Below are 27930 nucleotides of genomic sequence, written 5' to 3'. Positions count from 1 at the left end.
AGGCCAAGTCCTTAAGCTAGGTCTATTTTTAGATCTAAATCAAAAGGGTGCTAAGTACCTATGAAGGTCAAATTAATCACTAAAGGGTCAGGCAACTTGCAAACTTGCAAGGGACAAGCTTTACAAAAGAGGTGTGAAGTTTTAATCTATCCAGAGAAGTTGAGAATTAAAGAAGATGTGAATTAGGAATGGTCAGTCCTGTGAAAATGTCTACTGTGATTGGTAGATGTGAAAACTTAGGGAAAATTTTTAGGAGAAAATTTTAGGAGAAATATAGGAGAAATTTTTCTTTAAAAGGAAGAGGTTTAGGCCTCTGAGGGAATTCAGCTATGGAGCTGAATTGGAGGCTGGTGTCTCTCTCTTGGAGGCTGAAAATAGTGCAGCTTTGGTAGCTAAGTTGGAGCTTGGACTAGTTGGAGTAGCTGGGTCTCTCTGAACACTAGAATCTTGCTTGGGATAAATCTTGTGGTGAGTTGATTAAAGACTGACTAGTCTCTTAAGGCTCAGGCTATATTTCTCTTATTCTCTCTCCTTTTTCTTAATTTCTTCATTGTATTAATTAAAATCTCCATAAAACCCAGCTGACTTGGGTATATTTAATATTTGGGAATTTTTCCCATGGCGACCACTTTATTTTGATATAAAATCAAGACACTAAAAATTATCTTTACAGTTTTGGCAGTTCAAAGTCTTGAAACAATATTTTTGCGGTCACAGTTTAAGGCAACCACTCTTTTATCTGTAACACCTCTGCCCTCCCTAATTTGTTAATATGTGAACTCAAGGATAAAAATTTCCCCCTGAGTACTGCTTTGGCTGCATCCCATAGAGTTTGAAAGGATGTCTCATCATTGTCATTTTCTTCTATGAAATTATCATTTGTTTCTATGATTTGTTCTCTAACTGATTTTGGAGAATCATATTGTTTAATTTCCAATTAATTTTTGATTTGGCTCTCCATGTACCCTTACTGATCATTATTTTTATTGCCTTATGATCTGAAAATGTTGCATTTATTATTTCTGCTTTTCTGCAGTTGTATGCGATGTTTTTATGACCTAGTATATGGTCAATCTTTGTGAATGTGCCATGTGCTGTCGAAAAGAAGGTGTATTCCTTTTTGTCCCTATTTATTTTTCTCCATATATCTATTAACTCTAATTTTTCTAAGATTTCATTCACATCTTTTACCTCTTTCTTATTTATTGATTTGATTAATCTAAATTTGATAGTGGTAGGTTCAGGTCTCCCACTAGTATAGTTTTACTATTTATTTCCTCCTTCAATTCTACTAATTTCTCCTTTAGATATTTGGATGCTATACCATTTGTTGCATACATGTTGATTAGTGATATTTCCTCATTGTCTATACTCCCTTTTATCAGGATGTTTTTACCTTCCCTATCCCTTTTAATCAGATCTATTTTTACTTTGGCTTTGTCTGATATCATTACAACTCTTGCCTTCTTTATATCAGTTGAGGCCCAACAGGTATTGCTCTATCCTTTAATTCTAACCTTGTGAGTATCTACCCACCTCAGGTGTGTTTCTTGTATACAACATATGGTGGGATTTTGAATTCTAATCCACTCTTCTATTCGTCTATGTTTTATGGGTGAGTTCATCCCATTCATGTTCAAAGTTATGATTGTCACTTGTGAATTCCCTAGCATTTTGATATCCTCTCCTAGTTCTGTCCTTTCTTCTTTTGCTATATCCTTTTAAAACAGTGGTTTACTTTTAATCAATCCCCCTAATCCCCTCCCTTGATATACTTCCCTTTCTAGTCCCTCCCTTTTTGTTTCCTTCTTGTTTGTTGGTTTTTTAAATTTAGGGTCTGTTAAGTTCCCTCCCCTCTTTCCTTCCCTCCCTTTTCATATCCCCTCCCCTCTACCCCCTTAGTTTTCCTTTCTCACTTACCCTGTAGGGTAAGATAGAATTCAAGATCCCAGTGGATCTAGATTCTCTTCCCTCTCAGAATTGATTTCACTGAGAGTAAGGTTTAAGTATTACATATTAGTACTCTCTTCCTCTCCTTCTTATAAGAGTATTCTTCCCCTCCCCTTCCCATGTGTATCTTTGTGTGAAAAAAATTATCCTACTTATTTTATTTCTTCAAGTATCTCTTGATATCATCTTTCATTCCCCCCACCCTTTTTCTTTTTTTTTTTGTTGCATGTCATCTTATAGCCCTTAATGCCCCAATCTTTTCCTTTGAGTGATTCTTCTAATTAATATAATAATGAATACAATTTTTGAGAGTTACAAATAATATTTTCCCCATATATTTATATATAATTTGATCTAATTGTAGCCCTTAAAGAAGAGAGTTTGAATAATAAAAAAAAATTTTCCCTTTTCCATTGCTTCGTATTTACCTTTTCATGTTTCTCTTGATCTTTGCGTTTGTATATCAAACTTTCCACTTAGTTCTGGTCTTTTCTTTACAAATACTTGGAAATCTTCTATTTTGTTGAATGCTCATACTTTCCCCTGGATGTATATTGTCAGTTTTGATGTATAGGTGATTCTTGGTTGAAGATCCAGTTCTCTTGTCTTTCTGACTATCATGTCCCTTCAAGCCTTGTGATCCTTTAGTGTGGAAGTTGCCAGGTCTTGTGTGCTCCTTGGTATCTGAATTGTCTCTTTTTGGCTTCTTGTAGAATTTTCTCCTTAGCTTGAAAGCTCTGAAATTTGGCAATTATATTCCTGGGAGTTGTCTTTTGGCGAGGTTTAGTGTACAGGGTGTTCTATGAACTCTTTCAATGCCTATTTTGCCACCTTGTTCAAGAACATCAGGGCAGTTTTCTTGGATGATTTCTTGAAGTATGATGTCAAGATTTCTGTTTATTTCTGGCTTTTCAGGTAGACCAATGATTCTCAAATTGTCTCTCCTTCCTCTGTTTTCCTGATCTGTCACCATGTCAGTGAGATATTTTATGTTTTCTTCTCTTTTGTCAGTCTTTGACATTGCTTTATTAATTCGTGCTGTTTTGCAAGATCATTAGTTCATAGTTGCTCAATTCTGGTCCTTAAGGCCTGGTTTTCTGTTGTAATCTTTTGGTTTTCTGCTTTAGTTTTTTGGTTTTCTGCTTTAATTTTTTGGTTTTCTGGTATAATTTTTTTATCTTCTTTTTGAACCACTTCCCACTTCTCTTGCCAGAAGGCTTCCATCTTTTTTATAAGCTCCAATTTAAATTCTTCCAGAGCTGGTGGACAATTTCCATTTTGGGGGGAGGGAGGGAAGGTTTTGGGTTTATTTGAATTTCTTCCTGTATTTCCTTTGTAGCCTGGATTTTTTTCTCCATAAAAATTTTCAAGGGTCGCTGCCTTTTTGTTTTGTTTTGTTTTTCTTTGAGGATGTTTGCCCCGGAGCACAATTTGCCATCACTGTGTATGTTTTACCTTCCCTTTTTGTCAGAAATCTGAGTGAGCTGGGCAGGTTCTCTGTGTATGGAGTTAAGGAGCAAGGATTTTGCTTCAGGCAAGCTCTCGAATCTCTGCAGCTCTTCTCTGTGTGGGAGAGCCCACAGCTCCCTTGCCTCCTGGGTTTTCAGGTGTAGCTTCTCTCAGGGGTAGGTCTTTGGTGATCTTAGTTATCTCCCAAGGACCAAAAGGTGCCCCTTACTCACTCTAGATGTGCCCCTCGCTCAGTCGCTGTTTCTGGAGTGTGCTGGCTCTGACTCTGGTTCTGTAGGTGGGGTGGGGGAGGATATATCAGCTCATGTTTAGGTAGAAGGTTTTTCACCCCCTTACAGTGTGGAAATGCCCAAATCCCATGTACCTTCAATGCTGCTCCCTACTGTAGAATCCCTCCATTCTCCTGAGAATGTTTTTTTTTTTTTTGGTCTTTTGAGGTAGTCTATATCAGTGGGTGCTGGGGAGAGGAAGAGTCCCGCGTCTAGACTGCCACCATGCTTACCCGGAAATCTGGCATCTTTTCTATAACATAAAGCCTTAGAAAGCTGCTTAAATCCCTGAGGTTGTGGCTTGCCCAGGGTCACAGAGCCAAGGATGTTAGACACAGGACTGATGTAGGTCTTCATGGCTCTGTGGCCAGCTATGTGTACTGCCCCTCCAAATGACTAAAAAAATGACTATTTAAAAAAAAAATAATTTCTCAATTACATTACAGTGTAGATCTGTCAATTTGAATTTCACTCTTTGACTGCAATTTTAAGTACCAGACCCGCACTAAGGTTTTGTATAAGCTGGTTATTCAAACTAGTATAATAGCCTTCATGAATAAAAGAATGGAAAGGCATTTAAGCAGGGTAGTTAGGTGGCTCAATGGATAGAGAACCAGGCTTGGAGACAGTAGGCCCTGGATTCAAATTTGGCCTCAGACACTTCCTAGCTGTGTGATCCTGGGCAAGTCACAACCCTTTGCTATTCTTCTACCTTAGAAGTGATAACCAGTATCAATTCTAAGAAAATACATTTGTTTGTTTTTTAAAGGCATTTAAGTGATTTCCATGTACCCAGTATGAAATGTTGGGGATGCAAATACTTAATACTTAGCTGCCCTAAATGAGTATACAATATGACAGGGGAGATAATACATTGATAAAGTTTTAGCCAGGAATGAAATAGGAGAAAGAGTACCAGGGGTGGCATGTTGCTCCATAGGTCAACTGACAAGCTCTTTCCAGAAAACAAACAAATAAATGATTTAGCTGGTGGCAGTTCTAATTGCAACACTCACTTGGGACAGGTTTGCCATTAGGATGAAATGAATCACCCCAGAGTCACTAAGCAATTAACGACAGACTTGCCTTGCCCTAACATAGCAGGGAGACAGTGGCCTCTGGGTTCTCTGGATGTATCCCTTATCTCTGGATAAAAACATGTGGTCCTGATATGGGCATGACATAGTGAATCGAGTCCCAACAACAGCTTTGTCTCCTGTAGCATACCAGGCATATTAACATCTTGGAATTATGATTGATGTATTGATATTGTATCTTATGTTTTCATATGCCAGACTCATGGCCATGTTACTTATTGATTATTGTATTGCCCGAATCTTGAGTCCTAAGGACAAAAGTATTCCTGAGTAGGACATTATCGGCCATGGAGTCCTAGCTCACGCCTTGTTAGACCACATTCCTTTCCAAGTCATATGCTGGACTAGTCACTTCCTCTTTGATTTCGTGATTGTCAATTCAACCAATGTTAAAGCCTATGCCATGCCACACCTTCATTATTTACCTCCCACTCCTCATTCCTAAACTCTCCAATAAAAGTTGGAGGGCACATGTGGAGCCCTCTCTCACTTCTGTCTGGGGAGCACAGCCACATGTAGCCCATATTTTAACTCATTGTCTCTGCATCTTCATTCCTTTCTTTCTCCTTCTATCTCTATCATCTTTTCATCCGTTTCCCTTCAGTATCCATTCTCCTTCTCAGGTCACCACCCATGAGTAAATTATATAGGAACTGCAGGCAACTCCTACAGTTGGCACCAGATGTGGTATAAATCACCTGAGGAGACGGCGTTGGGGTTCGAGATTGGAGATGGATTAGCAGACCTGGACTTGGCCAGTTGGGTAAGGTGCTTTTCCATTCAGGAAAATGGGTCAAAATCTATCTTCTCATACCTGTTATATTAGATTATTGAAGTCTTTAGTTCAGAAGCAAGGAATTAAGATTTCAGAGACTAAGCTCCGAGCATTGATTAAGACTATCTCAAAATATTATCCTGATTTTCCATCAAAAGGGGTAGTTGATGTACAAGAATGGGATCAAATAGGTCAAGTTGCTGTTCCATTCTGGAATATGGATGGAAAACCTGTCTTTTCATAGTGTGAAATCTTTAAAACTAGGAATTAAGATCCCAGAAGTTTAGCTCCAGACATTACTTAAAATTATCTTGTAATGTCCTACCTTTCAAGAACAAGGAGTAATTACTAAACAACAATGGCATTTAAAAGGCAAGCTATGAAACGAAGTAAAAAAAAAAGGACAGAGAATATTGGGAGCACATGGAATCTAGTCAGAATACTGCACAAAATGTGGAGAGTTGAGCTGTTTCTCAGCTTCCACCCCAACCTTTGGGTGCAATTGGGAGCACATGGAATCTAGTCAGAATACTGCACAAAATGTGGAGAGTTGAGCTGTTTCTCAGTTTCCACCCTAACCTTTCATTAATTCTACTAACATTTACTTATCGCTATTCCTCTTTCAATTTTTATGGCTTTAATTGACTACATCTATTCGTTCTCTACACCCTTCTTACTTGCAGCTGCTGCAGAAGCTGGAAAGTAAGTCTTATCCTTACCTCCCTTCCCCTCACTCCTCCTGAATTTCAACCTCAACCTCCACGAGAACCTAATGCAGGATTACAATCATCTTAACTCTGGAGAAGAAAACAGGTAAAACAGCTTCTCCAACAGAAATTAGAGATAATTCTGAGAATGCAGAAGTAAATTTATAACAGCCTAATAATGTTGCATTCCTGACTCCTAAAGAGATCAAAAGCATGTTAATTCAGTATGATAATGAATCTCCCATCACCAACGACCTGCTGGACAAAATAAGCCAGCAATCTCTAAATCAATGGTATCAATTGACTCTAAGCTTATTGCTGAAGATTTCTTAACTTGAAAACTGCTATTTCAAAAGTTATGCAAGGAACAAGCAAGAAAAAACAAGGAAATCCATGTGCCTGTTCCCTATGAGGAATTAACCAGCACAGGTAAATTTTGAAGTCTTAATAGGTAATTGTTATATTCAGAACAAACCTTTAATCACATTGTGCTAGCTGCTAAATGTTAAAGAGTTCTTTGAGGAGACAATTCCTCACAAAAGGGCTATAAGAACATGCCAAGACATAAAATTTTTGTCCTCAAGAATCTGAGGGCAGTTCAATTTAAAAAAGGAAAATGTGTTTGCTTTGACTGACTCAAAGCTGGACATTTTAAATGATCATGTCCCAAATTAAAGCCAAGATGGTCTCCTGAATTTTTCAAAGAATGTCCCAAAGAACAGCACTATATCACAACATATCTGCTGAGACCATAGGCCTAAAAAAAAATTTAAACATTAGCAAAATAATCCTGAGCTACTTTAAAATTCAGGACACCAAAGAATAGGCTCGTGATTCCAAAAAAGTTAAAACAGGCAGAAATTTTGCTCTCAAGCAAATAGCCAGAGCAACAGGTTTTTCTTTATCAGCAAAGCTCAGTGAAATTTTAGCATGTCAAAAGAGGATCTGGGAGACTACAGTAGATTTCTTTAAAACACGCCCAGAGAATCCAGCCAGAATGCTTTTTAAAAGCAAAAGTATACACCTAATTTTTTAAAAACAGATCTTTGCTAAAAGATGGAGTTACTGTGAAGTCAAATTTAAAATCAAATAGATCAAATTTATGATGTGTGAATCTTAAAAACAACTCAGACTGTACTTTAGAAGATTTGATTTAGCTATTTCCTTACTGTAACAATGGAGATACTTGGTCTAACAAGAATCAGGAATGTCTTAGGAACTTTACATTACTCCACCCATACTTAGACATACTTTAGGGGAAGATAAAGTTGTAAACTCCTGATTGAACAATGAAGGTACTTAACTCATACCTTATAATGAAGCTAGAACCTTAAGCTAGGTCTCTTTTTAGATCTAATACAAAAAGGTGTTAAGTACCTGTAAAGGTTAAATTAATCACAAAAAGGTCAAGTAACTCACAAAAGGCAAACTTAATAAAGAAGTGTGAAGTACTCAGAAGATATAATCTGACCAGAGAAGGTGAGAACCAAAGAGTGTTGAGAACTAAGAATGGGCAGTCCTGGAAAAAAGCATCTACTGTGATTGGTAGATGGAAAAATTTAGGGGAGGTGACAATAAGAGAAAATTTCTTTAAAAGGAAAGGGTAAAAAGTCAGTTTAAGCAATGAAGTTCGGAGTGGATATTCTGAACTCAGTTCAGGAGATTGAGTTCAGTGGAGGACTGGAACCCAGCTTGGAGTCTGTCTCGTGGTGAGTGATAAGACTGACTCCTTTACCCTTAGACTCAGGGTGGCCACTTTGGCCAAGGCCTTTAACTACTGCCTGATTCAGACTATGCCAGAGCAATTTAAATTAATTCTCTCTCTCTCTCTCTCTCTCTCTCTCTCTCTCTCTCCTTTCCTTAATTCCTTCTCTCTCTATTAATTAAAATCTCCATAATTTCCAGACTGACTTGGGAATTTTATTTGGTGACCATTTAAATTTAGAATTTCAAGTCACAACCCTAAAATTATCTTTTTAATTCCAGGCCCGGCATTCTGTACCTCATGTCAGGTAACTACCCAAGGAGGTCTCCAAAGGGTCTGAGCCTTCCTTTATTATGGATAGGGACAAAGAAAATCTGTCAGGGAATTCCACACTGGTATTAGTTGCATCATCACCCCTTTGTGCCAAGTGCCAAGCTCCAAAGGACTCTTCTAGGGAATCTTCAACAGTTTAAATGCTTATAGGATCTCCTGGGCACACTTTTTTGTGGCATGGTGGGCAGTATTGCAGGTAAAAAAAGAAAAGTCAAGCCAGATATCTCAGGTTTTTTGTTTTTGTTTTTTTCCTCCCCACCTTTTTTCCTTTGTTGTTTTTTTTTGTTGTTGTTGTTTTTACAGATCATCTCAAGGGTGGATGGTTGATGCCAAATCTTTGCAGTTTTACTGTGTGTCTTCCTGCAAAGTAGTGAAGATGCCACAGGGCAGTGCCAGGAATGCCTCAGCTACAGCAGGGACACTTAAGCTCCAGTCAATGAATCTTATCCATGAGGAGCATCTGCAGTCAAATGGCTGGGAAGTCTTTAGCCTCTTGCATGTAATTTGTCCTGGGGTTTTGCACATTAAAACTGACCTTCTCTGTCCTGGTGATGGAGCTCTGTATCCTCCTCTGATTGGTAGTAATAGCGCAGGAACTCAGGAGGGACTAAATTTCCCTGGTCGATATGGAATCTGAAGAACCCCCAAACTTGTAACCTAGTGAGATTTGATGACCCCTTCGCCTCTCCCCCTCCTCCCCCACCCCCCCAGTTTAGCTTGAAGGTGAAAGCCCCAAGTTTGACCTAGTCACCAGAGTTGCTCCCTGAGGGAAAAATCCAACTTCCAGTCACAGACTAACAATAGCTCTTAAAGTAGTTTAAGTAGAGATGGCTAATCCCATCTCTTTTGTTCCCTCAGGTGCTAAACATCTCTTTTTGCCCAAAGGCTTCTCCCCTTAAGCCAAAATCCTTTACCTAGGTAGCCCAGCCCTTAGACTGGCTCTTTTCCTTTTGTGTCCATTATAAAGCATCAACTTTCAGTTATTCCTGTCTAGGACTCTATTTTCTTTGTTACCATTGTAAAGTCAATCAACTATACTCTCCCATCCTCAATCCCCAGTTCCCCTAAAAAGGTGTTTAAGCTTCTCAATTTTAATGGTTCTTCCAAGTTTTTCATCAGTGTTCAGACTCCCTAGGGTCCCTGAGCAGTGTCTGCGAGGGTTTGTGGCGTATAGCTCTGTGAGGAGTCCTAATAACGTCTGTACCCTTTTTTCCCTAATTAAAGAGTGGTTTTTCTGACTATTTAATAGTTCTGTGTTTTTTTTCCAGTTTAACACCCTGTACAGTTTCACTAGCATTTCAGGAGTCGCTCCTTTAACTCCTTTCAGGAAAGGGCATCTTGGTCCTCTGCCTACCTCAAGGGGCCGCCCGTGGGCTCTATGGCTCCTCCCCTAAACCTCAGAGTGCCCATTCCTGAGAGGAGTATTTGCCTAAACTCCAGGCTCCAATTTCATCTACCCGTTAAGTAGCGGGGGATCTTCTTTGTTAATCTCGTTAAGTGGAATGATTTCCGGCTGGCCCCACCCACAGAAGGATCCTGGTTTAGAGCGTGGGCGGGTTTTGGAGGGATCCAATCCAATGCCTCTTCCTAGCAGATCCCAACAAGGAAGTAGAGGCCAGACGACTTTACCAGGCACGGGATCTCTGCCTCGATGTTCTAATAAATTTAGTTGACTGAGGAAAAGTACCGTCCCAGAAAGCTCCAGTGGCCACTGCTTTGAGCTGGCTCCAGCACTGCTTTGCCTCAGGATGCAACAGAGCAGGAATACTGTGGCATTCTAGACCAGCCCCTCCCTCTAGGAGCCCGGAGTAACTCTTCCGGGGGGGTAGGGAGAAGCCGAAGGTTCTTTTGAATGACTCTCAGAATTCCCAGCCTAGCTTGTCCTCCCGTGTCCCGGCTCTGAGGTTAGGAATTAGAATCTCTGGGTCAGACTACTGGGAAGGCTGGTGGCCGGCAGGAGGCCTTCTCAGTTTTATTTTCTCTAGAAGTGAACTGGTTCTTTTGTGTTTCAGCTGCCCAGTGATTTTCAAATGAGGGCAGCCAGGTGGTGCAGTGTTTTAGAGAACCAGGCCTGATGTGGCCCTCAGGACACACTAGCTATGTGACCCTGATAGTTACTTCACTTTTCCTCAGTTCCTCATCTGTAAAATGAGGTAAAGAAATGGCAAACTACCTCAGTATTTCTGCTAAGAAAACCCCAAATGGGGTCACAGAGTCAGACACAACTGAAAACTGAACAACTTTCACTGCACAGCTCTTCAAAGTTCTGGCTCTAGTTCCAAGCTGAATAATGCTGGCTGTTTACAACTCCCGCTCGGTGTGGTGGTTTCTTCCTGGATAGGCTCTTCCGGGCATACGTATTCCTCCCAATTCCATAGGCAGGATTGTCCATTCAGGATCATCTCGGATCATTCCCTTCCTAATTTTCGGGCATCTTCCCTCAACCCCAAATGATCCTTTCATCTCAATCTGGGTCACTACATCAAATGTTGGAAGTGGCCCTAAAGCCGGCATTCTTACTTGTAGCTTGAAGCAGCACTCCCAAATACAGAACTTTACCCCAATACCGGAAGGATATATAACTAGGATACAGGGTGTGACCCTAGCTCTAGACACCTCCTCCCTTCCTTTGTCTCCATGTAAATGCATCTGGCCTGCCTGGGACCCTGGGGTCTTCGGAAATAGGAGTCTCACAGAACCGGTATGCACCTGGTTGGCTGGGATTTTTTTTTAATGCTTTTTAAGTTACCAGGAAGTCCAATTTGATTTTCTTTTAGGGAAAGCGAATCCCAAAAGATTGGGGAGGGAGGCCTAGGTGGGATAAACTGTGAAAGGCTAGTAACCCAACCCAGATACTGGGTAATGGTGGATATTTAAATTAGAACTCTGTCATTCACCAATCAAAATAGCTTACCAAAGTTAAGAAGGCATTTTTAAAGCAGTTCAGTCAAGTGCTGTTGCTGGTGGAGAGAAACTAGACAGCAGCAGTGTAGATGGTCACAGGGTGGATAGCTAGATGGGATGGATATAAATAAAAGTATGTTCTGCTCTGGGGCCAGTTAGCCATAATTATTAATAAACCTATAACCATAGAAAAATCTACCAGATGCTAAATTTGGATCTTTTTTAGTATATTTTTTAGGGCCCGTAAGAATTTTTGGCTCAGGCATTTTAAGATGCCACAGGCTTCCATAAAATTCCTACTCTCATGCCTCATTGTGGTTTAAAAACTCTATGCTACTGTAACACAAAATTTTGGCAGACTTTTATCAGGTTTCATGTATGGCCCCAAGCATGGACCAAATCAGTTTTCTGAGGACCATCCTAACTAATCTCAAAGGAACAAGCTGCCTGTGGGGGTGAAACATTTCCACTTGTTCCTTTGTGATTAGTTAGGGTAGTCCTCAGACTTTTTTTTTTTTAAATAAACCCTTACCTTCCATCTTGGAGTCAATACTGTGTACTGGCTCCAAGGCAGAAGAGTGGTAAGGGCCAGGCAATGGGGGTCAAGTGACTTGCCCAGGGTCACACAGCTAGGAAGTGGCTGAGGCCAGATTTGTATCTAGGACCTCCAGTCTCTAGGCCTGGTTCTCAATCCACTGAGCTACCCAGCTGCTCCCTGATCCTCAGACTTTTTAAAGCACAATTTAATGTTTAATGATCCAGGACAATTCTGAGGGACCTATGAGAAATAATGCTATCCATATCCAGAGAAAGAACTGTGGGAGTAGAAACACAAGAAAAACAACTGCTTGATCACATGGTTCGGCAGGGATATGATTGGGGATTGAGTCTACTCTATATGATCACCCTAGTGCAAATATCAGTAATATGGAAATAGGTCTTGATCAATGACATAAGTAAAACCCAGTGGAATTGCTCGTTAGCTATGAGAGGGTGATGGGAAAGAACATGATTCATGTAACCATGAAAAAATACTCTAAATAAATACATTTAAAAAGAAAAGAACACAAATCAATATGAATCTCTGAAAATGATCTAAGCAGTTTCCTTTTTACCTAGAAAAAACGTTACAACTTTAAATTCTTGGCTACCATTGTTTTTTTTATCATTTTCTATTTGCATGATCTTTAGTTCCAATATCATTATGAAAATACCATTACAACTACACTTTCTTAATTAAAGAGGGAAAATCCTAAATCAATGGGCCACATATTTCAAACACTTCAGTATCAAAAAAAGTCTATATAATGTTGTGAATGAATCCAGATAAACAAGTGCTTTGAACATTGTCCCATTAAAATTGTCCAGTTTTATGGTAGCTCAGGCAGCTGAAGTGGATGTTATCTATCATAAAATAATTCAAAAACAAGATAGCTCCAAAGTTCCCTGAAATAGATTTCCAGGGAATATAACCCTATAAAATGGTTCTACCAATTATGGTTCAAAGATCAATTGGAACTTCATGTAACCTATGGAAAATATTATTATTATTGGCATACAAGCTAACAAGACTTCATTAAATATGTAAACATTCTAAGAAATACTTACAAATAAAACAAGCATTTGCATTCTTTTTCTGATTCTCACTTTATGGACCATATGTTTGGATTTTGTGCATGGAAGTTAAATTATGAAATTAGAATAGAGCTTCTTTAAAAGCCTCAATGCACTGAAAACTCACAATGTTCCTTTTAAATCACCGATGCTGTGATGGTGCAAACAGCATACAATTTATTACTGTATGGGCACATACAGAGTTTAAAAAAATTTAAACCATTTATACAGATGTTATTGATAAAGCTCATGTAACAGCTGGGTGAAATACAAAGAATATCAATGCTAAAACACTCTTTAATAAATACAATGGAAATGATAAACCTTTAAAAAGTCAGTTTGGAGGAAAGGATAATATTACACCAATTAAACTAATTACACCTAGAGACAAAACAAAAACTCTCAGCATTTGGTAGTCATAATCCTAATGTAGTACTTAAAATATTTTAAATGGTATCTGATTGCTTTATGATGCAGTTTAAAGTCTGAGGCAGAGATAGCTGCTAACATAAGCATGAAGGATGGAAGAAACACCCACTTTGATGAAGAAGCAAAAATCTTTTCCATCAATGTCAGTTTAAACACAACAGATGTTCAAAATGAATTTAGTGTTGTAAAATAAAAATGATTTACAAATAAAAAAGGGATTTCAACAGGAGCCTTGTGTGCTCTGGACTGTAGTAAACAACAAACATTTGGTAAAAATAAATCAATCTAGGGCAACTGAAGCTATGTGCAAAAAAATTTTTTTTGAATTTACACTGTACACAGCACTGTTACAAAATTCTTTACATCAAGAAATAAAATCTTCTGAAACTCATCTCTACTGTAGGAGTTCTACAAAATAATTACTGTTTCATATGAAAAGCATGAAAAAATAATGACATTTCTAAAGATTAATGCAAATAAAGAATGGATAAAAGGAAAACTCACTAAGAGTGACACATGGATATAAATATTCACATTACTCATGGGGTCCAAAGTTTAATAAAAGATGACAATTTTTTCTTTTCTTTTTTCTAGCACCTATTTGAAAGTTAACCAGCTGACATAATTTTAAAACTGAAAACTGATGGGCCAATATATTCCTGTGAATTATAAAGTATGTATATGTAACTTTGACTGGTACTGTAGGATGATTTGTTTTAAAGCTCTATTTAATTAGTCCTTATTATAAAGACAAAAAGGCACTAAAAAGTGATGGTTATATTCCTGATCCATATTATACTTTGAAATAATTCCTAGAAATATTTCATTGTTACTGTATTGCATCCCTAACAGTTCTGGTTTCCACAACCATTCCTTAGTTTTGGAAGATTTTTCTAAAGATTGTGTACAAATGAAAACTATACTAGTGCCTAATACAGAAGAACAATGGACCTACCTTAATAAAATGCTTACTGTGAAACTTAAGCTATTAGTTGATCAAAAAGTAGAGAAATGTAGTTTCTGCATGTCTCAATAATTCAAATGTAATATGTTCACTGACAGTGGAAAAATATAATCTCATTAATACTGCTTCACAAAGTATTAATTCTTAGGCCATGCACTGATCTTACCTTTGAGAAATAACTATAACTAGACTGCTTGCTATAGCAATCAAATTTGGCAGAATAAAATTTTGACAGTATATTAAAAAAGTTAGTCTGCTCATTTGCAAAAACAAAACAAAAAACCGTAATAATTTTGATTCATCAAAAATTGCTACTGCTGACAATTTCTCATATGAATGTTGAAGTGGATATTTCTGATGACTGAAGAAATCCACTCATGACTGTATTTTTCTAATTCTTTACCTCAATATTTCCATTGCTTCTTGCTGACCAGGTGGCTCAAGAAACATGATAAACACCTAATAAATCAAGTCTGAATGCTTCACAATGTTCAGTACCCAGCACTGGTGACTAGAATTACCAACTTGGTTCCAAAATTAATTTCTTAATTTATAGAACATTTCCCCCCTATTTAAATTCATGTATGTTTCTACACTTATCAATTTACTCACCTTCATTCTGGGGAACCTAGGTGGTAAACTTTCTTGACCTCACTTTCAATCCACACACCTTACCCTACTGTGTTGTTATGTAAAAGTAGAACTAAAAGTTACCAACTGATTTTCCCTTTGTCACAATTTGGGCAGACCTCCATATCATGAGCAACTAAACAAAGATTAAATGTGGTTTACCTGATAGAATTCTTGATACATCAACTAACATATAACCAACTAGATGCAATTTGACATACAGAACTTTGGTTCTTAAAAAATGATATATCTAAAAATAAGATTGAACATATCCCATATCAACATGCTTTTAGGAGTTAAAAAATGCAGCATTTTCATTGAAGATGAAATGCAGATCCAAAACACTTGATAATGTTGACTCATTACAAAAGTCTTTTTAAAAAGTCTCTTAAAAACAGGGACACCATGAACACAAAGTATTGCATCCAAAGTTAAAATCACTAAAACAGTAGTTGCATTAAAAATCTGACAAGTGATATAAATAAAGACCAAAATAGTATGATTGTTTTCCAGGAAATTCATGCTTCAAAAAATATTTTAAAAGACCCACATAGTGAACAATTATATTCAATATATAATGCAGAATATAATGCTTTACTATAAGAAAATGCAATTAAATATTTAAGTGGCTTGCTTAAAAGGTTAATGACTCTTTTAGCCAAATTTATTCAAAATTAGAGTAATCCAAAAATAACTTTATTTTTCTTTTTAAAAAGAGTAATATAGTAGCTGTTTGGTATGTGTTCAGTGAAGCTGAAATGTGACTTGTACCGACTGCTGAAATTGTGTCTTGATGTTTTAGAAAGGCAAATTCTGATAGGTAAACAAAATAGATTACCTTTTATAAAAATAATAGTAGTCTTTAAGAGTAAAATACTGCCAGACTTTGAAAACATAGGAAAAGTCAGCATTCTGTAGGTTCAAGATAATAGTTTTAAATAGCAGCGGAGTGTGGCCTCATGACAAAGACCATTTTTTTTTCTCAGAAAGGAAATTCTAAAACCATCCTTCTCCCTTAAGGTGTCCTAGAGTAGAAAAGGGGAAAAAAGTTCCTGTACTTCAAGCATTTCTTGAATGTTGGCTGGAGGGGGAGCTATCAATCAAACATATATGAATGGAGTTCCAAGAAGTTGGCAAAGTTTGTCATTCCACAGCGAATCCACACGTTTCTTCAATGGCTGTTAGCAACTTCTCATAAAGCTTCTCATAGCTTTCGTAAGGTGGAATGTCTATTCGATTGAAGCTGTGAACAGGTAAGAAAAATGATTTTGTGAATTTATACATTGCTACTCAAAGTATTTGTTTATAAAATTCATACCCTAGACTAAGTTACTTCTGCATTTTTTGTTTTAGGTCTGTCACAAAGACAGAAAATTAAGTCAATACTAAGAAATAGAAATTCCACTCAAAGGATGATTACTTATTGTTTCTTTGTACTTATCTTACTTAAAAGATACTTAAAAGATGCTGAATTACTACAAATTGTAACCTCCTGACAAAAACAAGACTTTCAAAAGTTCTTCTCCTACTAAGGAGCTGGCATGTAGTCCTATCTCAATTAAGTCTGATTATGAAAATGTTGAATGAAAACTTATATTTATATTTGAACCATGTGAGAAAAAAGAATTTTTTTAAAAGCTTGTCTGCTAGTAATGATTGGCTATAAATCCTGTCTCAATTCAGTCTAAATGTGATGTTAGAGGAGGAAAACATTTTTTCCTTCTCTATTTTCCGACATAAAGCTGAAAAAAAGTAACGTACCACGTATGAGCTTTTGGCAGATTGTTAGTGCTAGCATCAATCTGGTGTATTGTAAATAGTCTTGGGCCTGCAGCACCTGTAAATGAAGTCAAAGTGAAAAAGTCATAGAGAGTACATTAAATGAATGACTAGCCTTAAAATGAAAATATTAAAGGCATAGTCTATTCTGAAGAAAACTTGTGACATTTCTGACTGAAAACTCACTGCTAACTTTGTTGTTAAAAATAAATCTTTATTATGCAAAAAAGCTACAACCCATAACAAACTAACAAATCCATGAAAAATAATATAAATATTGGATTCAAATAGTTGTTAGAAATTCAAGAAGGCAAATATTACAAAGAGAATTAATTAACTAGGCCAACATATGCTTCTATGCTATTTAAGATGAGTAAGTAGCCTGCATGAGGCAAAAAATGGATCTAGATTCATTTACAACATAAAATACAGCATAGGAACACAATCCATAAAGGTACATGTAGAACAAATGTTATTTTTGTCAAATTCTTTCTTGCATAATTATAACCCAAGAAGTGGCTGAAAAATGATAAGCTTTGCAGATAGTTATAGCTGAAAATGTAAGTTTAAGAAAGTATAGAGAAGAGTACTAATGGTTATGCACCGATTTTTTAAATCTAAAGTTACAAGTGGAGTGGGACAGGGTAGGGGAGTGAATTTGAAGAGTGAAGAGATAAGCAAGGAAGAAAAGAAAGTGATATGAAAATTACAGAGCTACTGATAAAGAATAGCACAAGGGAGGAGAATATATGCTTATACTGCAAAGTTTTTATATCGACTTACTGTCAGGGATCCCCCACCTTGTAAAGCTTTAAATCCCTGCAAAGGCACTCTGGAAGATCCTGTCACAAACTGAAGTAATCGCGCTCTCCTTTCTTCATCAAAAAATTCCACAGCTTTCCAGAACCATTTCACGATATTGCTGTCTGGGGTACAGTGTTTCAACCGTGTGTTTACTTTCCAGTCACTAACATCAATCTTCCCCAGCCCACAGATGATGAGCTGTTCACAAATGGACAGACAATGGTTATAATGAAAACTGCTGTAATATTCTATATTAGAAAACTGTTGCAGTATTTCTTTTAATGGATGGAAAAGGCCAAAAGAGACAAGTCTAGTAGCTCCATAATGATCCAGACAAGGTCAGAGCAGGTCCCATAGAAATAATCTAATCTAATCCTTTCATTTTGCATTTAGAGAAACTAAGCCAAAAGTGAATGAAGCACCTTGCAAGGGAACATAGTAGGAAAAATGGAATAACAACATAATTCCACTGATTTAATTCTCAGATATTACATGTTTAATAAGTTTTCCTAATATTGAAGTAAAATGTTTTAAAAAACTAAAGATGATAAATATTAGGTAACCTGAGCAATAAGAACTCCAATTTTGGTCACTTATAGTCAGTCAAGTAGTGTAAATGACTAGCAATATTAGAGAATGTGTTTGGTTCCTGCATTCACAGACCATAAAGTTTCAAGGAGTTTATAAACTAGTTAAAGGAACTAAAAATGGCTTGAAAGAAACAATCTGAATACAACCCAAGCTAAAATATATGATCCTGGGAACAGATGGGTGGCTTATTGGATTGAAAGCCTCCTGGCTTCAAATCTGGCCTCAGATACTTCCTAGCTGTGTGACCCTGGGCAAGTCACTTAACCCCCATCGCTTAGCCCTTACTGCTCTTCTGCCTTAGAACATACAGCATTGATTCCAAGATGGAAGGTGAGGGTTTAAAAAAAATACATACATACACATATATTTTTAAAAAATACATACGTATATGTATGAATGATACTGACTATGTACAACAGGCTTCCAAGGAAGGCAAAATCAGTAAATGCTATCAGTATTATAATAGTCACCTTTTACTGGAAGAACAAACTTTTAGCAAACTTAAACATCCTCAATAATTACTGTGATCTAATGAAATCTGATGTAGAGGAGAAAAAGGGAAGAAGTTAAGGACAAAAAGCCCATTAAAAAAAGTTTCAGAGTCTATTTTCCCCCCAGAGATTTACTCTAAGATTTGGAATTCTCTCTTAATGTTGTCATCTCAGTTGATGACATCTCAGCCATTTCTGAGCAATTGGAGAGCCTTGCTACACAAGTGGGATACAAATGGTACAGATTAAGATTCTTTTAGTGTAGGATCTAAAATATACCCCATATTTTACTCAAAATGTTAGACTTAAGTAGAGAGTAGCAGAGTGCTCACCAAAAAGGTTTGTATATTTGCACATCTATGCACATCTATCCATACATACAAACAATGAAGGATTGCCGTGAGGAAAGGACCTTGTAAACTCTAAAAGCCATCAAAATGAGTCATAACAAAGAGTAGGTATGAACCAATCAATAGGTATTTATCATTTATACCATGTGCTACCTAAACCATGGGAATACACAGAAAGGCAAAAGGAGTCCCAGTGCATAGATGCAGAAGGAAAGTCTCCTAACTCCCAAGCCCTCCCAGGTATTTATTAGATAATAAGTGGCAACTGCACTGAATCAGAATAGGTGGGCAATTTTTCAATTTTGGGACAAATACAAATTTCTCTTTCTTTCTTTTTTTTTTAAACCCTTACCTTCCGTCTTGGAGTCAATACTGTGTATTGGCTCCAAGGCAGAAGAGTGGTAAGGGCTAGGCAATGGGGGTCAAGTGACTTGCCCAGGGTCACACAGCTAGGAAGTGGCTGAGGCCAGATTTGAACCTAGGACCTCCCGTCTCTAGGCCTGGTTCTCAATCCACTGAGCTACCCAGCTGCCCCGCAAATACAAATTTCCCATGGTGAATAAAAAATTCCCAAACATTCATAGACATTCTACTATCAGTTCTGTTATCACTAGTTGAGATTCTGTCCTTTGAACCTCATTCTTCCTTCAGTTTTTAACCACCGCACTTTTTCTGAAAGCTTTCAGGTTGCTAGTTCAAGGAAAGTGGTCAATGAAAGGCCATCTTAAATTATTTTTGTTTCCTTCAATTCTCTTTACAATGCCTAATAGTCTGGGGGCTGGGCAGTAATAAAATAAAATGCAGCATGGTAAAATGGAAGGGAGACTGGAGCTAGAATCAGAAGATCTAGATTCAAATCCTGATTCTGCACTTTTTACTTCTAAGATACCTCCCTAGGCTTGAGTTTTCTCATTTGTAAACAGGCAGGGTTGACTTAAAGCTTCTCTATGACCTCTCTCCAATTCTAAATTCAATGATCTAAAATCTCAATGTTTGTGAGTCCATGGGTACCTGCACTGGCAAGAGGATACAAGTTGCAGCAATGAAACTAATTTATCCTGTGTGTACAGGATAACAAACAAAAATCCTCTCCCAGGATCATACTTTGGAGCCCTACCTGCATCTCTGTACTGCTAATGACCTAGGCACTTAACCTGTAAATGACTGGGAAATTGATCCAGGTATAAAGGGAGAAAATAAAGTAGGGGGATCCAGGAAGTGGCTCTTTATTCTCTTGGGCATGCAACCAAAAGGAAGGTGGCTAAGGGGTTCACTGGGAGACCGCCCACACGGCAGGATAAATTTAGACTCTGCTATCTATCTGTTTGCCTTCTCCTATTCAAGTAAATATTAGTAAACTTTATAGAAATCAAGGACTGGAGTTTAATTTAGTTATTACAGTCCACCTAGTCTGTTTTTTTTTCCCCCAAACAAATCATAATGATAACACAATCACACTGACCTCTAGTTCTTTCTCATCAAATGTCTTCAGCAGATGTTGTGGGATTACTTCATTAAATCCCTTCTGCAGAGCCAGAAACTGAGCTTCAATTCCTCGTAAAAATCTCCAGTTTACATAAAGCCTGTAATAATAATAATATACAAGTCTCTAGTGATCTACTAATGATGCATATATGCCTAGGTAAAGCAATAAAATATTCAGTAACATTATTGGAAGATCCTATAACTTTGGTAATGTTAGGTTTGTTTGGAAATCTAGTACAACATTGTAACATTAAGAAAAAAATCACCTATATGTGCTAGGTACTATGCTAGACTTTGGGGACACAGATAAAAATAAAAATAGTCATGTCTCCAATAAGTCTATATTATATCAGGGGAGACAACATGCATACACAATATAAATTTATAAGAATAAATACACACAAAATAAATTTAGGCCAAAAGAAGTATAAGTGGCTGGGGGGGGGGGGGAATGGCAATTAAGGGAAGAGGTGGAACAGTACAGAGAAATCAAGAATAGTCTCAAATAGCAGGGAGCATTTAAACTGAGATTTGCAGAAAACTAGGGATCTTAAGAGCAAAGTTAAAAAGCATACTCCCAGCATGAAGGACAAGTAGCCTGGGTTGAGGCAGAGAAACAGATGTTACATGTGTGAGAAAATAAAAAAGGCCAGTTTGGCCAGACTAAAAAATATCTGAAGAAGAGCAAAGTATAACAAAGCTGGAAAGGTGGGTTGAAGCCAAACTGAGAAGGATGGGCTTCAAATGACAGAGAATGTATTTAATTAATCAGAAAAAAAGTGTTGGCAGGAGGGTAGGCTGGAAGATGGCTAATGTGTAGAAATAATCCAGTCCCTCATTGGCAAGAGAAACATTTTTTCTATCTTGTTTTAAAAGTTCTGACCTAAAGATATAAAGTTGCTCGATTTCAAGTAGGTCTGTGTCCAAATTAAATACCCTATATTCAGGTGCTATGTATTATCATTAATATATGTTCAGGAAATGGTGGCAAATGCACTTTTTATCAAACCTAAATCCTGGGTTGCAACTTTTCCTATTAAATCCCAAGACCTCCCCTTAAAACAAAAGCAATAACTTTTCACTTAATTTCTTAACAAATCTTATGGAGAGAATCTCTATTTTAGAATACTTGATACTCTAAGCCTGAGAAGCTACCAGATCCTGTTTACAAGATTTCGTTATGGTTTTTGGAAAAATGTTTTAAGATGATTGCACATATAAAATTTATAGCAAATTGCATACTGTCTCAGGAATAGGAGAGACAAGGAGAGTAGTGAGGGAGAGAATCTGGAACTCAAAATTTTTAAGAATGAATGTTAAAATTTGCTTTACATGTAATTGGGCAAAATATTTAAAAAATTAAACATTTATAAATAGTTATTTGGGCTTAAAAAAAGGATTTTATTATGGTTTTCAGGAAGTCTGATGTTTCTTAAACCATCTTCTCTTGATTTGTTTTCCATATTTCCCAGATAGGTATCTTATATTGTGAATCTCAAAAATTTTCAGACCCTACTTCATAAGATTTGGTTAAGACCATTTCCCATTTAAACAATGAAGGGACTTAGATCAGGAATGTGAGACCTCTACCCCACCCCTACCTTAAGCATGCTTTAGGGGAAGATAAAATTGTAAACTCCTTGCTGAACAATGAAAAATACTTAACCCATACTTATAGTAAGGCAAAAGTTCTTAAGCTGTGCCTATTTTTAGATCTAATACAAAAGGGTACTAAGTACCTATAAAGGTCAGGCAACTTGTGAACTTGCAAAGGGCAAAGAGGTGAGAACTTACTCAGAGGTTTTTAGTCTACTCAGGTGTGAATTAAGAATGGTCTGTCCTTTGGAAAACGTCTACTGTGATTGGTAGATGTGAGAATTTAGGGGAGGTGACATAGGAGAAAATTCTCTTTAAAAGGAGATGATAAGCTGAGAGCAAGGGACTCTCTTGGGACTGTCTCAAAGAACTCTCTCTGGAGATTGAGCTGGCCAAAGCTGAACTGGTGTCTCTCTGAACACTAGAATCTTGCTTGGACAAATCTTGTGGTGAGTTGATAAAAGACTGACTGATCTCTCTCTTAGGGTTTCCAGCCTAAGCTGGCTCACGCTGGCTGGTCTAGTCCTTTTCTCATTATTTCTTTTTTTTCTCTCTCTCCCTTTCATTAATTCCTCATTTGTATTAATTAAAATCTCTATAAAACCCAGCTGACTTGGGTATATTTAATATTAGGGAATTTTTCCCTGGCGACCACCTTATATTTGATTTAAAACAAGACACTGTCTTGAAACCATATTTTCTGTGGTCACAATTTAAGCCAACAACTCTTTTATTTGTAACAATATATCCTTCTATTTCTAAAAGAAAACTTTGATTTTACTCTGATATTTTCTAATTGACGCATGGAGTTTTTGATTTGGTCTATTCTAATTTTTAGGGAATCTGTTACTATCTGAACAATCACTACTAGTTTTAAACTAATTTCCTATAAATTCCTACTTCTAAAACTTACACCATTTTAAAATCTCTTCTATGTATATACAGTTAAGACTTGTGGAAAACCCATTTTTCCTTTCAATCTTATCATGCAATTATAAAGGCATTTATAGGTTGGATTTGGGGGCATTTCTACATCTATTCTTTTTCTATTTGGATCTTCTTGTGTTTACTCATCTCTCTGTCCTTAGTTACTTTCCTACTGTCCTTTGAGTTGGGTGGTTACCTTTGCTTGGAGATCTTAGACTTAGGATCACCTATATTCCTGGACTGACATACCCTGGATCTTCGAGGTTCAAAATGCAGTAGAGAATCTTAGAGGCTTCTTAAGTATAGGCACCATGTATAGACTTTCACTTCAATGATAGGCTCCTTTTCCTAATGTTCATGGGCTTCTGATTAACTTTTTGGATTCTAACTACTTTTCTAAACTACTTAGAGAAGATGTTAAACTTAGCAAAACCCTGAAATAGTAAACTTAAACTCAGAGAAATGATTATATTCTTCAAAGTTGTTGAAAATCATTCCCTTTAGCCTTTCTTTTTAATCTGATAAAATCTGGACTTAGCAAAATTTGTTAAACAATAAGTTTCTGTTATTTTCAAATTCCTGACATTTCCTTTGTGACCTTGAGTACTTCTCTGGGCCTTAGTTTCCTTATCTGTGAAATATGAGGGTGGGAGGAGGTGAAAAGGAATTCAATGTGTCCAAAACTGATTTTATTTTCTTTTTCCCACTTTACTCCATACCCTCGTCTGAGTTTATTTCTAAGTACTATCATCTTTCCAGTCTCCCAAATTTGTAATCTCTGCATTATTCCTGACTCGCTATTCTACTTTACATCTCTGATGTCCCTACTTTTCTCACTGCTCATGAAATCACTACCTTAGATCAGGTCCTCATCATCTCTTGCCTACACTATTACAATGGTTGCTAAATTGGTTTCCCAACCTCAAGCCCCCTCTGATTCCAATTTATTTTCTTAACAGCTGGCAAAGTGACTTCTGTAAAGCACTGGTCTTGCCACTTAAATCCTTAATCAATCAACTGTTTCTCATTTCAGCATCAAATAAAATATCCTGCTTGATATTCAAAGCCATTCACAGCCTGGTCCCAAGCTACCTTTCCAGTCTTCTTGTACTATATTCCTTTTCATACATTCATTGATACAGCTACCCTGTTCTACTTTCTGTTTTTCTCACAAGGCATTCCATCCTTGATTTTATGCATTAACATTGGCTGTCCCTTCCATTTCTGACTACCAGGTTCCCTGGCGTCCTTCAAGATTCAGCTGGAATCCCATCTTCAATAGGAGACCTTTCCTATGAACAAACCCTTCTCCTCTTCTCCCCTACCTGTCTAAGATTACCTTCCCTTCAATCTAGGTTATATGACCTTATTTTTAAAAGACTTTGATTAAGAACCCAAGATCTTTGATATAAACTGTATATATCTTATATTCTTTGTTACTAGAATGTAGGAACATTGAGGTAAGGAAATGAGTTTTTTCCCCTTTCTTAGTATCCCTTGTGCTTAGCATAGGTGCACACGTGCACAGAATAAGAGCTAATTCACCATTTGGGGGGGTGGGTATGTTCAGGACCTAGTAGAGTACCTGGCATATAAGGGGTGATTAATAAATGCTTATATTTGACTAAAACCACTGTTTAAAAATTCTAGACTAAGGAAAGATTAATTTGGGAAACAGATAAATCTAAGAAAGGTCCCATCCAACTCTTGTGATTCTGTAAAGTATTAATTATATTAGATTCAAGTTTGCCTTAATCAAATTCTGTATCCCAACATTTTCTCCAATTCTCACTTAATATTTTCTAAAATGATGAAAAATAGTTCTTGCATTTATGCCACAGCAGAGTGTATAATTTGTGAACTGTAGTTAGTACCAATGAAATAGCACAAGTATTTTTATATTAACACTTAGATCAATGTGGTATTCCTATGTTAAATGAGAACTTTTCAAAGAGCAATGTAATCAGACAATACTACCTGGAAAAAAAAAAAGTATTCACCTGACATATTCTTTTTTATTGTCCTCTGTAACTGAGATGCTTTTACCATTTGGTTTAAGTTCATGTTGGATGATTTCACCATAAGCGTTGTGTTCAACACAAAAGGTATGATCCAATACACCTGTAATATCATTCTCACTAGAAAGAAAAAAACAAGCAAGAAAATAATTGAAAAATCTGAAACACATTCCACAGATGTATGAACAGTCTAGACAAAAAACAGAGGTATTACTGTGTTCTTGAATAAGAAATATTCTTCATGACAATTAAAGCATTTGAGTTATTGCTTAAAAAAAACTAATTTTGTTACTGACTAATTTTGCCACTATCTCAAATAGTTCTTAGGAAAGCTAATCACAAATACTTCATGAAAAATGAAAAATTATTTTCACTTTCTAGACTGCTCAATGAACAATCTAATTATATAATATACATTGAAAATAATACTGAAAAGATTTTTCAACTAGAAATACTTCAGAGGTGCTTCTTTACTAAATTAGAATAGGTTAAAAAAAGATGCCCCTACCCTACTCTTAGAGATAAGATTTGAACATTGCTAGGTTAGTATGGAAAGGAATTTCAAATATATAAACCCTGCACAAGCTCGGATCTGCCTGAAAAATTTTAAAGTGTTTTTTACCTGTTGCCAGTGGCACCTACAGGCGCCTTGAATACACAGAATGAGAAATGTTAATACCACAAAATACGGGAGTATTGGGGTATTTTACTAAGTTTATTAACAATTCTTTTTCAAATTGAGACTAGTTCATTCAATCATCCTCCTTTTAAAAGCTATCAGTTCATTAATCTACTTTGCGGCAAGCAGTAATAAATCCAATCTTATTCTATGACTGTGTATCAATTTTAAGAACTCAAATTTCTGCCAATATAAACAATGAAGGGTCAATACATACAGTATCCAGACTAAGCTGTTGTGAAGATCTGGATCAACCAACTCCATGTCATCCAAATTAATTGACTTTCCAAGCAATTGTTTATAAAAAGGCAATGTGAAACCACCATCAATGTAATGTCCATGAAATACAGCCATCCCCATAATCCGCCCAACAAAGTGGAAATATGATAAATGTTCCTGAAATTTAAAAGTTTATATTTAAATAACAAATACACACTAAGCAAGATTTTTAAAAGCAATAATTTTTAGAAGAATAAAGTTTTCCAATTTCTGTTGTATCTTCCAATCATTTGAGTCAGCTGCCAATAAAATACAATTTATTTTAATTTAATTTTAGATTTGGAATGAATTTTCCAACCAGCTTGGACAAAATAAATAATTCTATTATATACTTTTTTTAGTGGACTTGCCCAGTGTCACATAGATAGGAAGTGTCTGAGGAATTCTATATACTTTAAATTCTATAAATATACTCCAAAATGTGAAGAAACCCAGAGGTCCTCTTTCAAAAATATAATAATTTTGCCAAGTTTTTGCTGCTATGAAATTTCAATATTTATACTCAATTCTACCTCTCCCTCCTTCTCATTAGGCTTTTTTTTTCTCCTTTATTTCCCATATATTGCCTCTCATGCTATCCTGTAGAAACATTATTCATCTTTATCCTAAAATAGGTTTACATCTTTCCCCCTCCCAAACTCTGTCCACAAACAAAATCTGACCATATCAAGCAAATCCTGAAGGGAGACATTCAGGAGAACTCTTCTCCAAAGAACCTTATTCCTCTTCCCTCCTACATATACATCCTGGACCATTAATGTACCACTCTTCTAGTAGTTTGTCACATCACCTATCTACATTATCCTCTTCAAATTGAAGCTATTACTATAACCCCCATCCCCACCCCAGACTCAATTACACCTCAAGTCAACAACCATTTATTAAGTGCTTACTATGTACTAAGCACTGTGTTAAGTGGTAGGGATACAACATAAAAAACGGCCCCTGTTCTCAAATAGTTCAAAGTCTAATGGAGGAAGACAACAATATGAAAACAACTATATATGAACCAGCTGTTAGAAATGGAAGGTACTAGCATCAATGAAGGCTAGAGAATGATTCTTGAAGAAGATAAGATTTTATTTAAGAAAACCAGGAGGGTCAGGTGATGAGAGAATATTCAAGGTATAGCAGATACTTGAAAAAAAAATGCAGACAGGAGATGGATGTCTTGTTTGAGGAACAGCAAGGATGCCAATGTCACTAGATCACAGAATATATGGGGATGAAATATAAAGCTTGGAATGGTAGAAAGGGGGGCTAGGATATGAAGGTTTTTAATGCCAAATAGAAGAGTTTATATTTTCCCCTAGTGATGCTATGAAGCCACTAGAGTCTGCTAAATGAGGTAGGAGATGGAATGGGGAGAGGTGATTCTTTAAGACCTATACTTTAAGAAGACCAATTTAATAGGCGAGTAAAGGATAGACTATATCAAGGAGACTATGAGAAGTCTAATTCAATGGTGAGATGTAAGGAGGTAAAGGCCTGCCTGGACCAGAGTTGTGACAGTATCAGAGGAGAGAAGGGGGCAGATACCAGACATGTTTTGAAAATAGAAATGACAGGACTTTGCAAGTTAACTGAATATGGAGGGATATAGAGAGAGTTTAGAATTGATGATGCCTAAGTTGAGAAGCCTAGGTGACTGGGAGGATAGTAGCCCCTTCAAAAGTAATAGGGAATTTAAGAGAATAGTAGAGTTTGAAGAGAAAAATAAGAGTTCAGTTTTGGAAACACTGAGATTAAGATGCTTATAGGACACCTAGTTGGCAATAAGGTATTTCACATTTTCTTCATTCTTTTGATTTGATTAGATTATTTCTTGATGTCTCATGGAGTCATTAGCTTCCTCTAACGCAATTCTAACTTGAGGAACTAATTTTTTCATTGAAAATTTTTTACCTCCTTTTACATTTGGCCAATTCCATGTTTTATGGAGTTCTTTTCTTCAGTGTACTTCTGTACATCTTTTTCCATTTGACAAGTTCTGCTTTTATAAGGGATTCTCTTGAGTGAGTTTTGTGTCTCTATTTAACGCTTTTATTTTTTAAGGTATTAATTTCTTAGATTAAAGGTACTAA

General features: G+C 36.6%; 1 protein-coding gene across 2 annotated transcripts in view; it reads right to left on the bottom strand.

The window, feature by feature from the left end:
* Positions 1-12981: 12981 nt before the first annotated feature.
* SMURF2 (SMAD specific E3 ubiquitin protein ligase 2) overlaps positions 12982-27930 on the bottom strand; it is a 144784-nt gene continuing 129835 nt past the window's right edge. For both annotated transcript variants that reach the window (XM_007482787.3, XM_056817279.1), the window contains 6 exons: positions 25785-25963; positions 24871-25008; positions 20325-20445; positions 17427-17628; positions 16609-16684; positions 12982-16090 (listed from right to left, as the gene is read on the bottom strand). In XM_007482787.3, the coding sequence (XP_007482849.1) occupies positions 15991-16090; positions 16609-16684; positions 17427-17628; positions 20325-20445; positions 24871-25008; positions 25785-25963 (816 nt within the window). In that variant the 3' untranslated portion in view covers positions 12982-15990. The remainder of the gene's footprint in view (positions 16091-16608; positions 16685-17426; positions 17629-20324; positions 20446-24870; positions 25009-25784; positions 25964-27930) is intronic.

This window comes from Monodelphis domestica, chromosome 2 (assembly GCF_027887165.1).
Source record: "Monodelphis domestica isolate mMonDom1 chromosome 2, mMonDom1.pri, whole genome shotgun sequence".
Taxonomy (NCBI): Eukaryota; Metazoa; Chordata; class Mammalia; order Didelphimorphia; family Didelphidae; genus Monodelphis; species Monodelphis domestica.
Note: the sequence above shows the minus strand (reverse complement) of the source record. Positions and strands in the feature narration are given on the sequence as shown.